Source organism: Xenopus tropicalis, chromosome 6 (genome assembly GCF_000004195.4).
Source record: "Xenopus tropicalis strain Nigerian chromosome 6, UCB_Xtro_10.0, whole genome shotgun sequence".
In the NCBI taxonomy this organism is placed as follows: Eukaryota; Metazoa; Chordata; class Amphibia; order Anura; family Pipidae; genus Xenopus; species Xenopus tropicalis.
Genome location: NC_030682.2, coordinates 115,424,805 through 115,445,685, shown reverse-complemented (window position 1 = coordinate 115,445,685; position 20,881 = coordinate 115,424,805). Strand labels below are relative to the sequence as shown.

At 40.0% G+C, this 20,881-nt stretch overlaps 1 protein-coding gene across 1 annotated transcript in view; it reads right to left on the bottom strand.

The window, feature by feature from the left end:
• The window catches only part of xkr4 (XK related 4), a 109,424-nt gene extending 90,206 nt beyond the window's left edge, over positions 1–19,218 (bottom strand). The window contains 1 exon segment of the mRNA NM_001032307.1: positions 18,397–19,218. Coding sequence (NP_001027478.1) covers positions 18,397–19,103 — 707 coding nt within the window. The 5' untranslated portion in view covers positions 19,104–19,218.
• Positions 19,219–20,881: the final 1,663 nt, after the last annotated feature.

Genomic DNA, 20,881 nt, shown 5'->3' with positions numbered 1-20,881 from the left:
AAAATATAACAGGCTGCATGAATCTGACAGCTTTTATGCGAAACCAAGTATTTTTTAATGAATCTGCTTGCTGAGATCCTTACAAAGATATTAAAGTAATATAGCACAACATATCTTTCAGAATAATTACACTTTATATAAAAACCGAGTTTAAGACATTCCAACAATGAAAATACAATTTAAAAAATCAGTGTTAAACAATATTGTTCAAAAGAAGATTATGTGGTGCCAATTAAATCATTTCTGTAAGATTCTCTTCAGTAAGAGTGGTAATTCTGTATCCAGGGGCATACCGAGAAAATTGGACTATTTCAATGAATGCTAAAAAAAAAAGAATGAAAACAGTAGAAAAAGAAACAGCAGAAAACAAAGAGAATAGTCACTTGGCAAAGAAGTGAATTGTTCATAGTACAGAGGCACTGGTTTATTTGGATTAATAACACTCAAATTAACTAGAGCCGGAGGACAATTCAAATAATCAAGGCTAGCGGCTGCATTCTCTTTTTTGACTGCATATAAAATAAAGTTATTATTCTTGGGCTTTTTAAAAAATATAATACTTTTTGAAAATAATAGTTTTGGGGGGGGTCATATTTCCTGGGGAGAATAGATAGCATGGGGATTTTTATAAGAATAAACAGCAAGCTTTGGCAGGCAGTAAAACATTATACAAACAGTAGTGCCACCTGTTAAAGGGGAACTTTGACTTCAGAAACACAGAATCCACATAACCGGGGATAAGCCTTGTGTCAAGTGCCACTCGCTGGACTGCGCTGCTCAGTAGGCTCAATAAGGCAGAATTAATGGAAGTTACATCTTCACATTGCCTTATGAGGCAGAAGTTCCCCTTACTATACTGTATAGAGATAGTTAGATAGACAGACAGATGTGTCTATCTAATATTATAATTGTATGTATACAGTATATTTTAAGCATATTTTAATTTCTAAATGTAGTACAGGTATTAAATATTATTTCCATCTATATATTATTTACCTTTTATAAATTAATATCATTTTAAATACATTGTACAAAAACTATTTCTATCACTGTCAGGTCCTAAAAAGGAGACAGAAACATCAATCACTTTATAATATTTGGTTCTGCATAAATCTGCATTGGAACTGACAACTTCATAACACACTGGGTTATGTAGCCTGTAATTAGAAACATAATTAATTAACGTTGGAACCATCAACCCTTTTTTTTTCAGCATACACACTTTGTAGAGATACGCCATTATGATTCTACCTAATAATGTCTTAATCAAGTACAACAGCAATTCTGATACTGGAGTCTGTCTAGCACATTGCGTATGCTGACCCAATACTAATGTCATACAATGAAATCTCTGTTGAACCTATACTTTATGCATATTGTGCCATGGGTTCTGGGTTTATTATATGGCTTTATTAGTGTATCAATGTGATAGCGAGCTGCAAGGGTTAATAAACACAGGCTCTCACATTCAGCTGATGTCTGAAAGTTTCCAGCTATACTCATTATTAAAACAAAACGCTACAGTGTCTGACGAAGGTCACTTTTTCACTCAGTTGCCTGCAAGAGCTCCTTGCGGGTAGGTGGCTTGTTAAAAAGCTATAATCATGCTAAGGAACAAACTCTGGCAGTCAGTTTTTATACGGTGACCTCAAATTGTAACTTTAGAATCACATTTTCAATGGCAAGGCCTCTATTCAGATAAACAGTATCCTAAAGCTATAGCAGTGCACAGCTCTCCCCCGCTGACATCTACTAATGGCAAGATGCATATCTAAGGCCTTTTGCAATTGATTTATTTTGCCTGTGTGACCACTAATAGTACAGCATAATAATGGCCATTCCTTACTATAGCAGTGTTTCTCAGGCTGCTACATTCTCAAAAGTCTCAGACTCGAGTACCTGAGCCCACAAGGGAACCGCACTCCAGGTGCCCACATATAAGCATGCCCACCACCCCCCCATCCCCTGGCGGTTGTCGCAGACCACCCTGCACTATACATATACCACGTAGGGCCATTTAAACAAAAATAAGGCCTAAGTGAAGCATAAAATGCATTAAGCATACTGCAATACTGAAAATATTAGGCAACAGACACTTTGGCACTTTCTTTAGCCATAATTAGAAAGAAAGGCAAGTATGATCACTCCATAAAATGGATTACAAGCATAGCCCGAGACAGTATAATCACTACAGAAAATGGCTAATCAGCATATTAACCCCAGACATGCCAGTAAGATCACTGCAGAAATATACAATGAGTTCTCCATTAACACCACACATGCTGGTAAGGTCAATGCAGAAATGGACAATGAGCACCCCATTAAAGGGGACCTGCCACCCAGACATAAAAAGCTGTATAATAAAAGCCCTGTTCAAATTAAACATGAATTCCATATTCCTTTTTTAATTAACACATCCATACCCATTATAAAGGTCTGTTAATCATATATTGCCTGTCCCGCCTGTATGCCTTAGACATAGAGGCAGGGGCAGACAATTACTTTTACATTCCATTCAGCAGTTTATAAATATCACCGACTCCTCACTTCCCCCCTCCCTCCTCACTATCTTATTGTGTAGCCAGTGCATGGGCATGGGTATCGGGTCCCCCATTCTGGCACATAAACAGGATTTTGGCATGATGCAAAGCTTTTCTTACTAACAAAATAGTGCCTACCTGCTTGCTGTAGTTGTATAATTCAAAGACTGAAGGAAATGAGATTTAAATAATTTATACAGTGTAAGTGAAGTTTACTATGCCTGACTAACCCGAAAAAAATTTGGAATTATTTCTTAGGGTGACAGGTCCCTTTTAACCCCACATATGCCAGTAGGATGACTGCAGAAATGCACAGTAACCCAGGAAATGCCAGTAATATAACTGCAAAAATGGTGAAATTGAAAACACTACCACAAACTTTTCTTTTTTTCCTGTTCCAGTGTGCTTGTCATTCTGCCTCCCTCTGCTTTGCTGTAAAAAATCAGGGATGGCCATGTATCCCACAGTGGTTTGCATAACCATCTTTGATTTTTCTCCTTATCTTTGAAATAAGAATAAACGTTTTCCACGCTGATCTAGGAGCTGCCAGTGGCAGCAGGTGGCAGGTAGGGCCCACATTGGCCCACTGGAATTTTTCCTGGTACTGACTGTTGGGCCAGTAAGACCCTACTACTGCCTTGTTGCTGGGGTTTAGGTTTGTCAAAAAATCAGATTCAAGAATGCATTCATGGCCATAATAGGCAAAATTGTGTTACTCCAACTTTCTGATAAAAAAAAAATTATTGGTGTAGGCCATTCAGCAACATATTTACAATTGTCTGAACAGCATGTTTTTTTTTTTTTTTTTCAAAATGATTTTTTGGGTTAATTAAAACATTTTACTCCAATTTAACATCACTTTTGTGGATTGCGTTCATCCAACTTAGTGGATTAATGTCTAAAGTTTGCACCAGATCAGGTAGTACATAGCTAACCCTAAGTGCAAGTACAATTTACTGGTAACTTGAATGCAATGGGTTAATAAACCTAGTGCAAATGTTGGGATTTTATTTCATCACTTGTTAGAGCTCTCCCTTAGGGCTCCACAGACAAGAAAGACATTCTTCTATATTTATTTAATTGCAGACCTTAGAAAGGAAAAGAGAGCTGGGTACTACAAGTGTAACATGGAAAGCCTACAAAAGCTGTAAAACTACAGCTACCTCCCTCCCTTTGGAGTGGCCAAGCTTGGAGAATGGAGTCATGATAGAAAATGACTCTCTTTCTATATTAATTGAGGTCTCATAGAAGAAATCCAATACATAAAACACAAATACATAAGAACAACTTATTCTTAGATGTTCTCAACAATGAATGATATAATTTGGCAAAGAGGGACATTACACTTAATGGTGTTCTCAATGCTAAAATGATGTATTTAGCCTGTACCGCCAAATGAATGACTCCAAGTCATGTCCTATACACATGTTACCGTTTGTATATTCCTTATAGACAGGTGACCCCCCTGCCATGTGCTATGATTATATTATTATCTGCAAGTCATGCACATAGCACTGCATTTTCACAAACGCCAAATGCCCATATGCCACTTCAGCAGTTGCTTAGAGCTGTGAGTCTTCTGGCGCCGCGTTCCAGATCTTATCAGCCATAATTAAAAACACCTTGACTTCTACCGAGTCTGTGAACATACTTGCTTTCTCTCTAAATCCCAGCCGGTCTGCAAGGAAGGGCATAATCTGACACAGCTGCCTGTGCTTTACATACATAACTGTCCAATAACATGTCCTACACATATACATACACATACTACACACATTTACGCTCATTCTCTAAACATGTGCAAAGTTAAAAAATAAAAACACTGTTTTTTAACACATGTATATCAAAAAAATTCCATGTAATTGTTCTTGCCAGAAAATTTGCAAGTGCTGCAACTTGCACACAATAAGTCAGACATGGGGGAAAAGTTGTGCCCATTTCATAAATTAGGTGCAAGCTTCACCAGCAGTCTACAGCACACATGTACCTCTGCAAGTTAAGTGAGCAGGGTTGTGTGTGGTGACAAAAGGGGCGTTCATGACATACTGTAGGAGGGGTGATGATGCCAAATGCATTGGATTCAACTGGGCATTTTTCCTCGCTCTCCCACACCAGATAATGCTTTTTTTTTGCTGGCAAACTAAATGCATGGCAAAATTCTAACACACAGTTGCAAAAAGAATTATCACCTGCGAAAACGATCGTTTCACCGTTAATCTGCACCAGCCCAAAAAATAATTATGGTCTAATGGGCAGTAGACTGGTAAAAACCAATTGCTAACTGGCTGCTAGGAGCAACTTCACTCATGCAATTTACCACCTATGATTGTGAGGCCCTAATATATTAGTGGCACATAAAGTAGCCACCAAATATCCAACAAATCCTCTATAATGAAGGACCTAGGACACAATACACTCTGGCCCTTTCAGCCTTGTAAATGTCAAATGAAATCCCATGAAATACCCATGCTTGGAATGGCATCTAAATATTCAGCTCAGCTTTCCACAGCAGTGCCAGGGCAGGAGGTAGTATATAAAGCCCTGGGTCGGAAAAGGGAAAAGGCATGCGCTCTGCGTTCTTGCCCACGGGCTGTAAACTGGCTTAGGCCACTGAAACTGAATTAACATGCGAAGAACATCTGCTTCCTTAAGTGAGAAGCTGTCTCTGTTTTCCCTGCTTTCCAACGGTGGAATTAATGAGACACGTTTGATTGTATTTCCTTCAACGCTTGTGCAATTTTCATTTTCTTTAAGATTTCAGGACTGGGGTTTACAAAGGGATAAAACAGCCTTTGTAACCATTTTCCCTCCAGATCCAAGTAAGAGCTATAAGATGTATTAAGGCTTGTTTACAAACGTATTCACATTTGCAAAGCACTAAAACAACTTGCCTGTAATTTATTAAAATGGATGCTAATTTGTGTCCATATTGGTGCATCAAGTGCAAGTTTTGGTGGACACAGTTATGAGGGCACATCCAGTTTGTAGAATCCTGGAAAAAATCCTGCACTGTGGGTAATAAACATTTCCATTCACATTTTGCACAATGCACTTGTATATGAGCTTTATTATACAGAAAATGTCAGTTTTGTATATCAGTAAGAGGAAAACACAAAGGGCAAGTTGTACAGTATATAAGATGAGCTCTTTTCCCATTTATATTACAGACAGCTTGTAAAGATGAGTTAGTTGCTGCCACAGTTGTTCACAGTTGTTCACTTCCAAGCCCTTATACATCCGATGCTCCACCTGTCACATGGGCTAATGCTTGTTTATTGTGGCGCCACACATACAGGGGGATAACCAAGTGTTGTGTGTTAGCTGTGTGTGTGGCACCATAATAAGTAAGGGAAACCCCCACAAATATTAACCCAAGCATCAAGCGGAGATTACTTTTTGTATTAGTTTTAGTACTTGACATATGGCATGTATATTAAATACACCTGGTACAACCACAACCACATAAAGACTTATTGGTAACTTAATAAATAGGAAGAATCAGAGAAGAAATGGGTATAAATATGGTCAGTACAAAGGCTTAGCTAGCAAGCTTTTTACAGCAGTGCAGGTAAGAAGGGAACATGCAATAAGTCAAGAGAAAATAAGGTCTCACAATCAACATAGTATGTGTTTTTCAATATAGATATGGGACCTGTTATCCAGAATGTTTGGGATATGGGACTTTCTGTATAATGGGTATTTCTGTAATTTGGAAATCCATACGTTATTAAAAAATCATTTAAACATGAATAGGACTGTATTGCCTCCAATAAGGATAAATTATATCTTAGTTGGGATCAAGTACAAGGTACTGTTTTATTAATATAGAGAAAATTTTAAAAAATGTACATTATTGCTTAAAATGGAGTATGAGAAATAGCCTCACCTTAATTTGGAGCTTTATGGTTAATGTGATAACAGATCCAATTACAGCACAAAGGCATTTTGAACTTCTGTACAATTTGCAGTGATGAAATGACAAAATGGCAGTATGACAATAATTGTCCTTTAACAGGGGGCTCATTTATAAAGAATGAGCAAACTACTACCTGGGCTATATCCTATGGCAACCAATCAAATGTTTTGTTTCATTATTCAACCTGCAGCTGGCTGAAAAAGGCAGTCGCAGATTGGTTGCTATGGGTTACTGCCCATGTGCTAATTTGCACAGTATTTATAAATGAGCCCTAAAATGGTAGCTAACATTAGCCTTTTATTCGCAAGAAGGCTAAGAAGACTGTTGCAATTTTGATGTTTTCCTCTTCTATTAGAAATGCAAGCACTGTCCCACCTACATTTTTTAATTTTCTTAATTACAACAAATGCATCAGATTTCCTAAAATGGCAGGCAGATTTACTGTGGCCCTGTCAAAATATATGTATGTTTCAGTATGAATTCTGACAGGCACACTGCCCAGATGAACCCCACAGGGTTGTATGTGCTCCAATAGGCAGGAAATCGGACAATGTCTCTCCCAATATAATACAAAGGCACGAGACATGGCCCAGTGCAGTATTTATATATACATACATATATATATTGGCCTTAAACACTTTAACATATCTTTGTGTGTAAAACTATGGAGGCTGTACAGCATTCCTACTCAAATTGTCTGTGTTATGGATAGCCTGTGCTGAAATGCCATATTTGAAAAATGTCTCTTCTTGCTACAAATTAATTCACCTGTTTTCAAAAAGAATGCGATTCTTCAATTCTGCATTGCAAAGGTCAGAAGCAACGTGGCTGCCTCTCAAATGCCTTGCAAGAATTGCTTTATAAAAGGACACTGGAGAAAGATAAAATGAGCAGAGAAAAGGGAATTGGCGTGGGCTGTGCAGTTCGTTTGCATGATCCTCTGACTTTTATATTAAATGTGACACTAGCGTAATGATTGGTTAGGTATAATCTAGCGAGGGGTAACACATGAAGACATAAGGCTGCTATCAGCCCCCCCTTTTTTTTTTCTTTACGTGAGGCCTGAAACCTTTTTGTCAGCAAACGTTGTCTGTGTTTTTGGACCTACATCTGCCTATTATTATTATTATTATATCCCTTACAGAAAATGACACATTATACAGATACATTCCATCCTCCAGGCAGCCTGGGTATAACCTGGAGTTTCTAAATTAGTTTTTTGTATTTGTAAACTATTTTGTATTTTATTGTAACAAACTCTTTTGGGCAGGGCCCTCTGTACCTCTTTAATAGGTTATTGGTTGTTTTTTGGTATTTAATGTGTAAGTTCAATGTATGAACCCGTTTATTGTGTTAAGTGTATAAGTGCTGCTGAATATGTTGGCCTTTATAAATATGTGCTAATATTAATAATATCAGGACGTTTTAACAAATATGTAGTAAATCATATGTTATTTTCAACTAGCTTTTATTTTTGCCAGGACTGTTTTTTTTAAACTAAAACAATTAAAATGATTTAAATATACTTCACTTTCCAATCAATCACTGACTATTATCCAATAACCATTTATTTTGATACAAGGCTGAATACAATTTCCCCTGCTGTGCACAATGAGAACATTACATGCCACCTCAAAGACCTATTCAATTACAAAGGCTCTTGATCTGTAGTCTTTTGTCTGTGTTATGATGTATTCACCCTGATGACTTGTAATATTCTCATCAGGTATGGGACATTTTATCCTTTATGAAATCAGATACAACAGTGGTTTGGTATTTTAATTCTGAGGGGGAACTCCACTGAATCGGAAAATTCATTTTATCACATAGAGACAAAGATGACTAGTTGCAAGTTCAAGGAACCTGCCAATGATACATGGGCATCATTGTTTATACCATTGCCATATGGAGAGATGTTAGCAGAATTCAGAAAGTGTGGCAGATACAGTGTGTAGTCTTTGAGCTAATGTAGACATCTTGCATTCCTTTTTTGCCCATTCTTAACCTTGTCTCACCCACCACCACAGCTATATCAGATTATGTCCATGGTCACTTGGTCATGCCCCCCCCCCCCAAATGATTTGCTGTGAGAAAAATATCACTTATGACAACGAATGACACAAGGGCTTTGTTTGAGTTATGCAAAATTATTAAAAAAGAAAACAACTTGGAACAATTGGTCTATAGGACATTGGTAAAATCTGCAATAAGGTCTAGCAGAATCTAGGAAATCTAAGAAGCTATGGAAACTCATCTACAAGAACAACTCAAGTGGACGCTGTTTGTTAGCATGAACTTCTCCCTAAGAGGCCCTAGTTATTAGTCGTTTGGTGCCGCCTGGGTGGTAGTGGGCCATTCTAACAAATGGGACCCCATTGAAAAAAAAAAGCACAGGCACGCCCCCTGATACACTCTGGCAACTTCCAATTTTTTTTAAACTCCACCCATGATGGACCTGAACATTTGGGGACCATCTCCCTCCAAAGATCCCCCAACTACAGTACATCATAATATTGCAAACTATGAATACATATGTATATATCAAATTCACTACTAAAGACTTTAACAAAACTCAGAATAATGTGCTCTTATTAACTTTTAAATGATTATACTCTATCTAATAGTCTCTAGCTGATAATAGGAGCAAACCATATTTTATTGACGTTTGGCACTTTATTTTATATCAATTACTTTTTCCTTTGTGGTTTTCAAGGGTAACTGGGTAATGAAAAACATTTTATTCACCCACACATTATAACAGATATTTGTATCCTAGCATTTCATAAATATTGTCAAGCTGAGCAGAACCAAGTAATGATATGTGCACTGAATAATGTCATATTTGGGGAATATTTGCCAGCTTTGCAGTCAATACAGTTCTTTGCAGGTACAGTACGTTCATTTCTTGCTCCTCTATTTGTTCATATTGTACTGCATGATGCTTCCGGCCTCGGTGTCTGAAGTGCACTGTAAGATCAAATTGTAAGTGACCTCAATAGTCCTTCAATAATTCACATCCCCACATCCTAACCCCTTCTTACTGAGATGAAAGTACATGCAGTATAAGTATTTTCAACAGAATAAAATAGTAGCTTTGAAGTTCCAAATTTAGGACTATAGCCTTATGGCAGGGTGGGAGTTGGGGAAGTGATGTCATGGGGATAGGGCACCAAACAAAATAAATTAGGGATCCAGCCTTTGTCATTTAATGCTGTTGGTGGGATATTAGTGCATCACTAGATGGAACACACGCCACTCTATGTTTCAATTTCAAGACTGACCTTCCTAAAATTCATCAAACACGGGCTGTTGCGAGCTACAAGACAAGAACATCTGAGGGCCTGAAGGTTGTCCATCAATATGTCATTGGAAAACATAATGTTTCAACCCTCATTGCTCTGAATAGTTTGAGGATTGTGTAGAGGATATAAAGTGTCTCTCAATCACTTACTATTGGAGATCCCTTGGAGAGTTTCCTGTGCCCTGTAGAAGTGCTGTGTCCCTATTGGGCAGGGATATTATGGTGATAATAGGGATATACAGGTTTAAAGGCCTTTGGACAGAGGTATTAAAAAATGAGGCTTGTTAGCGTATGAGTAAAATGCAGTACCAGAACTAAGGGTAAGCCAAAAAGGCCCATGTCCAGGGTGCAAGTGTGGTGGGAGTGATAACCATGTACCTTTTCTGCATGCCTACATCTGGATCTGGCCCTTCTGCAACTCCATGAACTGTCAATTAGTGGGATGCAGTTGGCAGATTAGTTGAGGAAGAGGGGGGGGGGGGGTTGTTTTCCGGTGATGAGCGGGGGCCATTAGAGCTGGGGGCGGGAACTAGCCTAGGGCAGTGTTGCCTTAAAATAAAGGAAACAAATAAGCCTGAAATATTTGGAGCCCGGTGTCACTCATGTCCTGCAGTATGTGGAAAAATAATAATGTTGTGCGTGTGACTGACATTTGAAAATGTTACACCGAGACCAGAGATCCTTCCCTCTTTCGCTTTCTGTGACAAGGAGAATAAAATGAGATCTTTGATAATGTCTCAGTTACACAGGGCTAGTTTTAGGGGAGGTCACGGAGGGCATATGCCCTTAGTCCACAGCCTCAGAGCAGAGCTGTCAAGGGGGTTATTCAGGCGTGTGGGAGCCTGGAGCAAAATTGACCATGACAATTTTTTTGAGAAGGTATTTATATATTACTTATAGGGAAGCACCATATCACACAAAATATCAGCTGTATTTCTGGAAAGCATCTAACATATTATAATAACTAACAATCAATTTTATTTAATTATGTGCCTGAGTCCACCGAGCACATTATCCATGGAGACAGGCGTGGAATGAATCCTATGCAGGGACTGTGAACAGGAGCTTGAGCTGGGAGCTCCATGTAATGATGAGAGAAGGAGTGGGGGATGGGAACCTGGCTGACTAGACCAGTCACTGGCTACAAAATGAATAGGGACGCAAGCATCATTTTTTAGCATGTAACACTGGTATATCATGAATAAACTAATGTAACAACTTGCTCTCTACAGATGAAAATTTTTGCTTCCTCTACATGTGAGCACGTGATTCCTACAAGGCCACAACTAGAGGTAGGGGCAGGGGCACTATTCCAAGGATGGAATAATTTTGGTTAAAGAAAATGCTGTTTATTGTTGCTCAAATCTGAATTACTATTGCTAAGAAAGAGAAGGCATGACAGAGTGCACTTGGAGTACAAGTAGCCATCTAGTAATGCCTGTATTTACAGCAGAACCGTATGATCATTAAACCAGGTCCTTGTCTCCCCTCACCCTTCCTGTGTCAGCTGGTCTGTATCTGCTGCTAACTCTTTCAAACTGTGGGTAATAGTGTGGTGTGATCTTTGGGGATGCATTGCGCCACCCCTGTCAAAGCTCCTTGACCTAGTGCTGGTCGGCTAATTGGGTGACATGACACAGCAGATCCCATGGCCAAAACCCACTTATAATTGCACTACAGACATATTTTTTCAATGCATTGGTATTATTTTTTAAACAGCTGAGCTAATAAGAGAAAGAAAAGCTACTGCAGCATTGCAGTGTAGTTTATCAACGTGATATAATATATATATTTTTTCATTGTGCACTGTATGAGCACATTTAACACATGTCAATCAAACTTATTCTTATGGAATGGTCACCATTTTAAAGGCAGGGGCTTACCTGGGGATGGGAGACAGTGAGTCCTCTTAATATTATTTATGCCGTGCACCTTCTGCACTTTACTCTGTTTTTAATTAATGGCATAAGCTATAATGCCTAGAAAGATTATCATATCTGCGTTTAGGAGTGTAGCCAGAGTCTGTCATTGACCCCCCTCCCTTGCAAAATTTGTTCCATAACCTCTTTTTAATGACACCAAACACATACATGTGTAGGGCCACTTGCTCTTGTTCCATAATTCTGGGTGCCCCCATGGCTCCTCTTTGCTCCATTTTGCCAACCAGCATTGGCTAAATCTTTTTATATGCTGCCTGCTTCTTTTGTATTTTGACATGTGGCCCTAAGAGCCACTGGGTCTGGCACCTCTATTGAAACACACTTACTATCAATGTTGCAATACTGATATATATGTTGAGAGTTGTTGGTGTTTAAGGAGATGTAAAGTCTGGTAATGATAAGGGTTGTAAGCAGTAAAGGTGGCTATACATGTTTTAATCCACCCGTTATGGATCTTCTCCCGATATGCCAGGTGGGCAATATTTGGTTTATATTTGTCCCTAGATTTGGCCCTAGGGCCAAACAATCCAGCAGGTGCTGTTGGACCGAGGACTGCATCAACTAGCCAATTCGGTCCCCAATCCGCATTTGGACTGAAAGGTTCAAAAAGAAACCTTGGTGGTGATGAGAGCTTGTTAATAAAGAAGCAGCACAGGGTGTATTCATCAAACTGTGTAATCACTAGGAATGCAGACAAGAAAAGCTAAAAATCACATAATGGACCTCATTGTCCTGGGAGCAAGCGCCAAAGGGGCTTTGCATTGGCTTGCACCCACGGGTGCTCCATAGCTTGTGCATCTGAATGCCACTGACACTGGATGTAGTACTGCTAAGCACAGGCAGCACTGCACTCATAGCAATGTGAAACCCCTTGCACTTCACTCTGGGAATGCAAATAGCTGTGTCTTAAAGCTTAGCCTATGGGCAAGGTGCAAAGTGCAGAACATGGCATTTTGCTTTGCAATGATTTGCCATTTGAAAGCAAAAATGGCAAAATGTTCTTAAGATATTCCTGTTTATGAGATGCAGTTCCTATAAATATTCTACAAAAGCAGTATGACTCTATCAAATTCTCACAAACACACATATGGTACACTTGATGTTGCACTGAACTATATTTTGTACTCTGGCTATTTTGGGAATAGAGACAATCTGAACCACAGGCTGAGCTACAAGAGCAAACAGTACATTCCCTCTAAATAATGCAGTGAAGTTTTCTGCTATATGTTGCTTCCAGTATTTGGTATATTCATTTTTTATTGCTGTGTCTTTGAATTATTTGCTTTCATTACTAGTCTTATTATTATTGTCTTATACATGGCTATGACTCAAATGGATGTCTAATCTTACAACACTAATGCAAACAATAGGATGTCTTTCTCTTCCCTTGGGAGCTCCGCTGGTTACAAGAAGACTAGAAAGAAGATCTTTATTATAGCAGGAGTACTAAACCACTGCTGTTGTGATTACTGGACATATATATAAATCACATGACATCAAACAAAGCTCTTACAAGCAAACAATATATGACAAGAGTCACACTCTAACTTTCTGAAGGAATCTGACTATAAAGACAATCTAAAAATCTGATCAGCTAAGGGTTCTTAATCTAAGCAGATACACAAGTGCCTTATTACTTTTGATTTAGCTCCTAAGTGGCCATATGTAAAAAGCCTGCCCAGGACATCTCGATTTGTTCCATTCACCACCTGCTGTTACTAAAAACTGGCTTGCCTCTTATCAGAAAGTTATGCCTGACACAAACTAGATATAAATTAAGCCCAACTACCTTTTTCTAAGCCTATACTATTATATCTGCAGTTGGGGCAATTTATAGGTTAAAACAATACATTCTGAAAAGTAATTTTTTTACATTTAGCATTTTGTTACATTAAGTGATCTAGGAAGCAGCCTTCACCTTTTCTATATAGGCATCCAAAGGCCCATGGCTGGCTCCAGATCTAACAGCCTTGCACCTGAGGCCTATGGGTGTTTTTGTTTCAGCAAACAAAGAAACTATAGGTTGGTTAATTAAGAAAAGGCAACAGAAGGAAGGAGTAGTGATAAGAAAAGGCAGCTTGCCTGCTCATCAGATGCACTGTTCTATCTTTGCTCCTATTAGATTGGTAGGTTCCCTAAATGAATCTGTTCTGGTACCCCCACAGAACCGTGTATAGTTCAAATTTAAACAATAACAGATACAGAAAAAAACCTGAACTGATGTATGTAGCAAAGCTGGTAAAGATGCCAGTTTGTAAGAATGTGTTCAACTGCTAACTTCTATCTGAACCATTTAAGGAACAGTAACATCAAAAAATGCAGGCGTCTTAAACTTATAAAAGTTGTGTGTTTACTATTACTACATTACTAAATTGTATATAAACAAAGCTGCTGTGTAGTCATGACAGTAACTATTCAAATTGAAATAGGGCAAAATGGCACAGGTTACATATGAGATAAACTCAGTAAAACACCATTGTATTCTACAGAGCTTATCTGTTGTCTGCTGTGCAACCTTTTTTAAACCTTCAATGGCTGCCTCTATAGCTAAACAGCAGCTTATTTGTTTAAACTATAGTAGTCTTTCTGAAGTAAACACACCAGTTTTACCAGGAAAGCAGTACTTTTTATTTTTTGGTGTTACTGTTCCTTTAACCCGTGATGTAAACAGCATGCAGAAATGAAGTGTTGCAACCTAAATAATAATAGTTACATTTAAAAGTATGCATAATATAAGTCATTTTTACCTGACATTTATAATTGTTAATGCCTGGTAACGTTTACTGATACTTGACAAATTGACCCCTTCCTGACTTACATTACTGACAGCCACCCCCAACATCTAACTAATTCTGCCTAAACATCCCACATTATTTGATTTAGGCAAAAAGCATAGTCATATATAGGAGCAGCTCATATTTTCTAGCTGTTGCACATCCTGTATATATTCTACCTGCCAACACACTCTCACAAATACACTCATTTCTCCAGCATCCATACAGTAACATCAATTTATGGTGCAGATTTATTATGCAGGGTAAAAAATGGCAACAAAATTAAGCACATGGCTAGTTTTCGCTGTGTAAAAAACAGTGTAATTTTTTTATACAAATAAAGAAAAAAATTAAAATGTAACCAAAATTATACGAAACTTAATATGCAAGCAAAAACCCAGTAGGGGATGGATTAATAAAGCCGTCTTTTGAAAAGTGGATATCCTTGTTGTCCAGTGCTTTTGGAGTTTTTATTGTTATATGGTAGAATTTTTCATGTGTTTTGTCTTCCACCAGAACTTACGTAAAATAGTGGTGTAAAATCTGGCGTTCGGACGTCGAACTTCCCCATTTATTTTATTTTACACAACATAATAAATAGGCCCCGAAGGAGTATATTTTTCATGCTGTGTAAAAAGTGGGGTAAAAAGTGAAGTAAAACATTACCGGTGATGTTGCTCATAGCAGCCAATCAGATGCTTTGCTTTGGTTTGCTAACTGTTGAAATCTAATTGCTGATTGGTTACCCTGGGCAACATCACCGGTAATGTTTCCACCTTTTACACAGCATGATAAATATAACCCTTAGTTTCAAAAATGTATTCTCTTGGGAGTCCCCTGTCCAGACCCCAATATTTCCATTTTATTTTGAAGATTATACTGTACGGTACATCTTTACGTTTGTGAATAAACTAGGCTTATTATAATATTATGATTATTATTAGTATTATTTTGGTCTAACTAAAATATTTCTGTCAAACTAACATATTCCACGAATGTGTTCAAGATAATGAAAATGAATACATCTTAATCAGCACAGTAAAATAAAATTTGCTAAATATTTCTGTTTGCCTGCCTCCCTCATTTCCTTTTCCATGCATTGACAAGCATTATATTAACAATAGAAAGCTATACATGTTGCACTTTATTAAAATGCCGATGATTAATTAATTAAAATGTGTAAAGAGTATGGAAACCCCAATATACGTGAAGGAAGAAATAATAACCTGCACAAACTGAAATAAAAAAGTACTTTTTTTTTCTAATTCAAGTAAACAAGGAGCTACAACCTGACCTATAACTGTTTATGAATCAAACATTTCAATACCGGACGCTATCCGGGGGTGGTGAAAGTTTAAGCCACAGTTTGGACATAGAAGTTACAGCAGGTTCTCAGGGTAAGGGATCCTCCTGATTCATTAACATGTAAACGGTTTTCACCCACTGCTTTGCAATTTGCCACATCATGATAAAAAATCAGGGACAGCCAGATGAGCTGAATTGATTGCAATTCATTTAGATGCAATCAGCTTCTTATCAGTGAAGCCCAGCAAACTGCATCTATTAGAGGTGTCCGATTTTTCAAATGATCTGTACCCTTACCATCAGACCCCCATAGACTAAAGGTTTGTGTGCAGCCCCTATCAGCACACTGATGATTACTAGTGACCAAAATTTAAGATTAATTGCAGTGTTTGTGATGCTGTTCAACATTAATAAAATAATGTCAATGTCTCCACAATGTCCCAAGCAATCAGGAGGCAGTGTATACTGGTGAACTGCTTAATAGCAAACATCTGTCTCACTAATATGGGTTCCTTGCTCTTTTAATTACATTCAGTTAAAGTGGAATCTTCCATGGTAAACTGTGAGCCTATGAGCCTAAAAGTATCAGAGAAGTGAATTCAAAAAAGTAATTCCATATAAGACCAATGCTGCAACTGGCCCAAACCAGCTGCTTCCCTTCCCATAACCCTCTGTTTAACAGTTTAGCTATAACTGGTGTGTTGCATTTACACATTCCCTATAGACTGTAAGCTCCTTGGGGGGGGGGCTTCCTACCTTACTGTCTGAGTATGTCTTGTTTGTGACACTGTTTCCATTCTCCCCTTATTCCCAGGGTTATTCAGTATGGAGATGTTGAATAAACCAAAGGGGGTGTCAATAAAGTGTAATAATTGTGTAATCATTTAAAATGGACAAAGAAGCAATATCCCTGGCAAGTCTTGTACCAAAAGTCTTCATATATGAATGTATAAGATATAACTGTATGATATAAAACGCTATATTATATTTATGTTTCATGATAATGGTATTCACCATTATCATGAAGAGTTGTCGTGATATTATTTAAATTGTATGAAAGTGACAGCACAAGAAACCTGTATAGAAAGTTCAGCTACAAATGAACATGTTATTGCATCCTGGGTTAATAAATCTAAATGACTTGCACAACCCCTGGAAAGCAATGCGCTATAAACAATTCATGATTTACATAACTCAAATACCTGAGGACTTCCTTAGCTGGCGAGCCTGGCGACTTGATTCATTCACTCTTTCCGAAGATTACTTGACGCTAAGCAGACACAGCAGGGATTCTTCTATTCTTTTACAATATTAAAGCTAATGCCAGCAGAAGCCTGCCTGCGTGCCCTTAGAAAGCTACATTCTTGGAAAGAGTAAAAAAACAAGGCTTTTTCTGACTAATGGGATACTGCGGAATCCAAAAGCTCACAGTTGTCCCTATAGCAATACTAAGCCATATGTTTATCCTGAATATGTATACTTGAAATTAAGCATAGAAATAGAAGTTCGATTTAATACTGTGTTTTGTTCAACACAGGGCTTCCATTAGTTGTGACCCTCTGTGAGGCCAATATGTAGGATAAAACCTGCAGTTCTCTATCAGTTATTATACTACAACTAGCAGCCCCGTTTGGAAGTTGCATTTCAATAACAGCTGCACAACAAGCGTTGATTAATTGTTAATCATTAACTGACCCAACCTTGCCATACTACACTACCAAAGCCACAGGTCCATTCCAGAAAAGAGACATGAATGGGACAGAGCAGAGTTTCTAATCATTACCTTTGCTTGCAACTGGTGCTGGGGCAGGTGTTCCCATTCTGGTTGCTCCTGCTTACACCTTCCACAGACAAATCTGCTTTAACTGAAACTACATCTCCCAGCAACAGTAATTCTGATTTTACACCTAACTGGGGGCCACAGGTTACACATGGTTCCCTAACCTAAAGACTGGTAATCATGCTGTTTCTACAAACAGAAATATCATAGGCATTGATAGTGCGAGATAACAATATAAGCAATGTGCTGTTAGTATTATATGCACTGAACAAATATGTGAAAAGCAACCAATGACTTCATGGCAAACCATGTAATTTCATAGCAAAAGCTTATTTTACCTACTCTAGAAATGAGCCTGGCATCTTACTATCATGGTATGTACTTGGGAAGCAAAATGCCTCAGAAAGGAAATCTATTTGAATGGATACTCAGAAGCCCTTTGTATTGGCACATGAAGGCATCATGAGTCCATTCACACAATACCTGCTCTTGCACTTATGGGTGTGTACGCAGTTGTGACTGTGTATGTAAATATGGAGGCATGCCCAGCCTGAGGCTCTCCGCCAGTAAATGAACTAGAGTTCCCAAAACACAAGGGGCCCTTTGGCTGTTGGGTGTTGCAAACTGCAGTTCAGCCAGACTTGGGGGTGCTTGGATTTGACTTGGGTAAAGCTAGCATTGTGTGAAGGCCACCATTTCTTGAAGTCACGTGTGCCTCCATACTAGGAGGGCTTGAGAGCTCATTAATGGGCAAGCAATGTCAGTGAGTACACAAGCCCACACACACACTCCCCCCTCTCTCTCTATATATACATACAGTATATACATGTGTATATTTACCTCCAGATCTGCCCAAGCTGCAGGATATGGATGAGTGACTGCATGATCCAGATGCAGAAGGAGCAGGAGGAAGAGCTGTCCCTGCTGTTCGCCCTGTTGGTGCCGGTGGTAGCGGGCTTGCTGCTGGCGGTGGAAGCCTGTCTCTGTGGAGTGGAGGGACGCGCATCGCCCTCACAGGCTGCGGCAGACCCGGCGGCCGCCTTGCTCTCCATAGGATTGCATTGGGAGCTGTTCTCGGTGCTGAAATCGTGCACGAACCACCTGAAGCTGAAAACCTGCACAGACAGCGAGCCCAGTACCACAAAGAACAAGGTCAAACCGAACCACCAGCGCTGGCCCCGCAGGTAGTAGTCGACCGAAAGCCATATGTCGCTCCCCACGTCTGCAAAGTAGACGGCCACAGCTGCCAGAATCCACAAGCAATCCCATACCGAGTATCTTTGCTGCTCCCTGCCCAGTCGCAGGCATAGCGACGGAGACGCACCCCCGACTCCTCCGCCGCCACCTGCAACTCTACCGCTACTGCCGCCGCCACTGCAGCAACACCGGGAGCTTCCGTCCGAGCAGCCCCCGTCCCCGGTAGCAGAGCCCGGCTGCGATCCTGTAGCCAAACCTTGTACTGAGCCCGAGTGATCCGAGTTCTGCAATGGGGTAAAAGCAACGTCGCTTTTCTTCATCTTCAGCATCCCGTCTGACTTAGCGGCCATGATGATTAAAAAAAAAAAAGAAAAGAAATGAGGGACGGATGGAAAGGGTGAAAAGAGAGAAAATCCCTCCTTTATGAGACAGCGTTCCTATCCTGTTCCCTCCTCCTCAGCCTCCCCTTGCCCCCAGTGCGCTCCCTTGCTCCGTGTGATTGAGTAGAAGGTGGGCGGGGTCACGCACAGCTCCGCCCCCAACCTCACCCTGCAGCCACCGTGTGTGGAGCATAGCACAGCCCTCCCCACCTTCCTCTCTCCTCCAGGGGCGGATGGGGAATTGGAGAGGGATGACCTCATCCCTGATCCGCTCTCATCCTTTCCTCCCCGACTCTCACTGCCAGTGCAGCAGGGGAAAGTGAAGCAGGAGGAGGAGGAGAAAGGGGCCGCAGCAGGGCGGGGGGAGAGGTGAATCGAGGATAGAGCCACAAAGCGAGGATGCATTGTGCCATTCACAATAACTGCATTGTTATGCTGGGCCCTTAATAGGCTTCATCAGCCTCCTCAACCCCGTCTCGTCTCACTGACTTACTACACTGCAAAAAACCCCACAGGCCGGCCCCTTACACCAAACTTCACATGGCTCCTCCCACCTCTTGATGCATTATGTCATATTGAGCGAGAGGCAGCACCTTTAACGGAGAGACTGAATGGCACAGCGACGCGGCCAGCGCCGGACTGAAGGGGTTAAACTTCCAGAGGCACCGAGGGCGTTACTGAGTTCCCGGCAGCAGGGCGGCATTAGGCACATAGTGCCCGGAGATGTTAGGGAGGGAGGGATCCCGATTTACCTGCGACCCTCCTGCTGCTGCTGTGGATGTATGCCATCCCCACTACAGCTCAGAGAATGCTGGGAGTTGTTATACAGCAGCTGGAGGGCCGCAGGATTTCTATTGAATATATTCAGGCTGCTGGCCCACAGCAGAGAGCTTACAATGTGGAATACAGTTTATTGTCAGTGTATTGTCAGGGGGTTCCCAGAGCGGTGCAGGGCTGGGGGGTGAATCTCCATCTTATTACTGAATATAATGGCTAGTGAGCATGTTCTGGTGAGAGCCCCCAGCTCTGGGGCAAATATCTGCACTTTGTGTCTGTGACCAAGTCACTTGGGCCATTATTGCACTTAACATGCAGACTGCAGGTGTTGTAGATGTTTCAGAATGTATTTTTGGCATTTTTTCCCTTGCTATATTAGTATCAACACTGTACTAAACAGATGCAATCTCATACAACTGTACTGAATAATTCCATTTGTCTTTGTTTTGCAGGCACTGGAGGCTCCGGTAATAACATATGAGCTGAAGGTTTGCTGACCATGGTGCTGAATTGCACAGAGAAACAAGAGACACAGTCCTACCCCCTATTCCTTTAATGGATTATACCTTTACATAAATGAGAAGAGCTGCCATGTCACTTGCCTTGGCAGAGGAATTCCCTCTACATCGCTGTAACCGTAGGACACCTAGTGGTCAGAGAGCCTGCGCTTTAGCCACAGCTGTCTAGACATTAGGACATATTTATTGTAGGTTTTGCCATAAGGGAACTCTAGTAAATAGAGAGATGTGCATTATACCCCATTATGACTTTAGAATGGAAAATGCTAATATAAGAGCTGTGTCCATCTGGCATAACAAGGTTTATGGTTATAACCATGCATGTGTGAAGGAACAGGCGGAGAACTGAAATATACACAAACACTGGCAGAGCAAGGCAATTACAAGTGGGGTAATCCCTGCAAGTTTAAGGAACATGTGGAACCAGCAGCACAGGTCCGATTTCTCATTTGT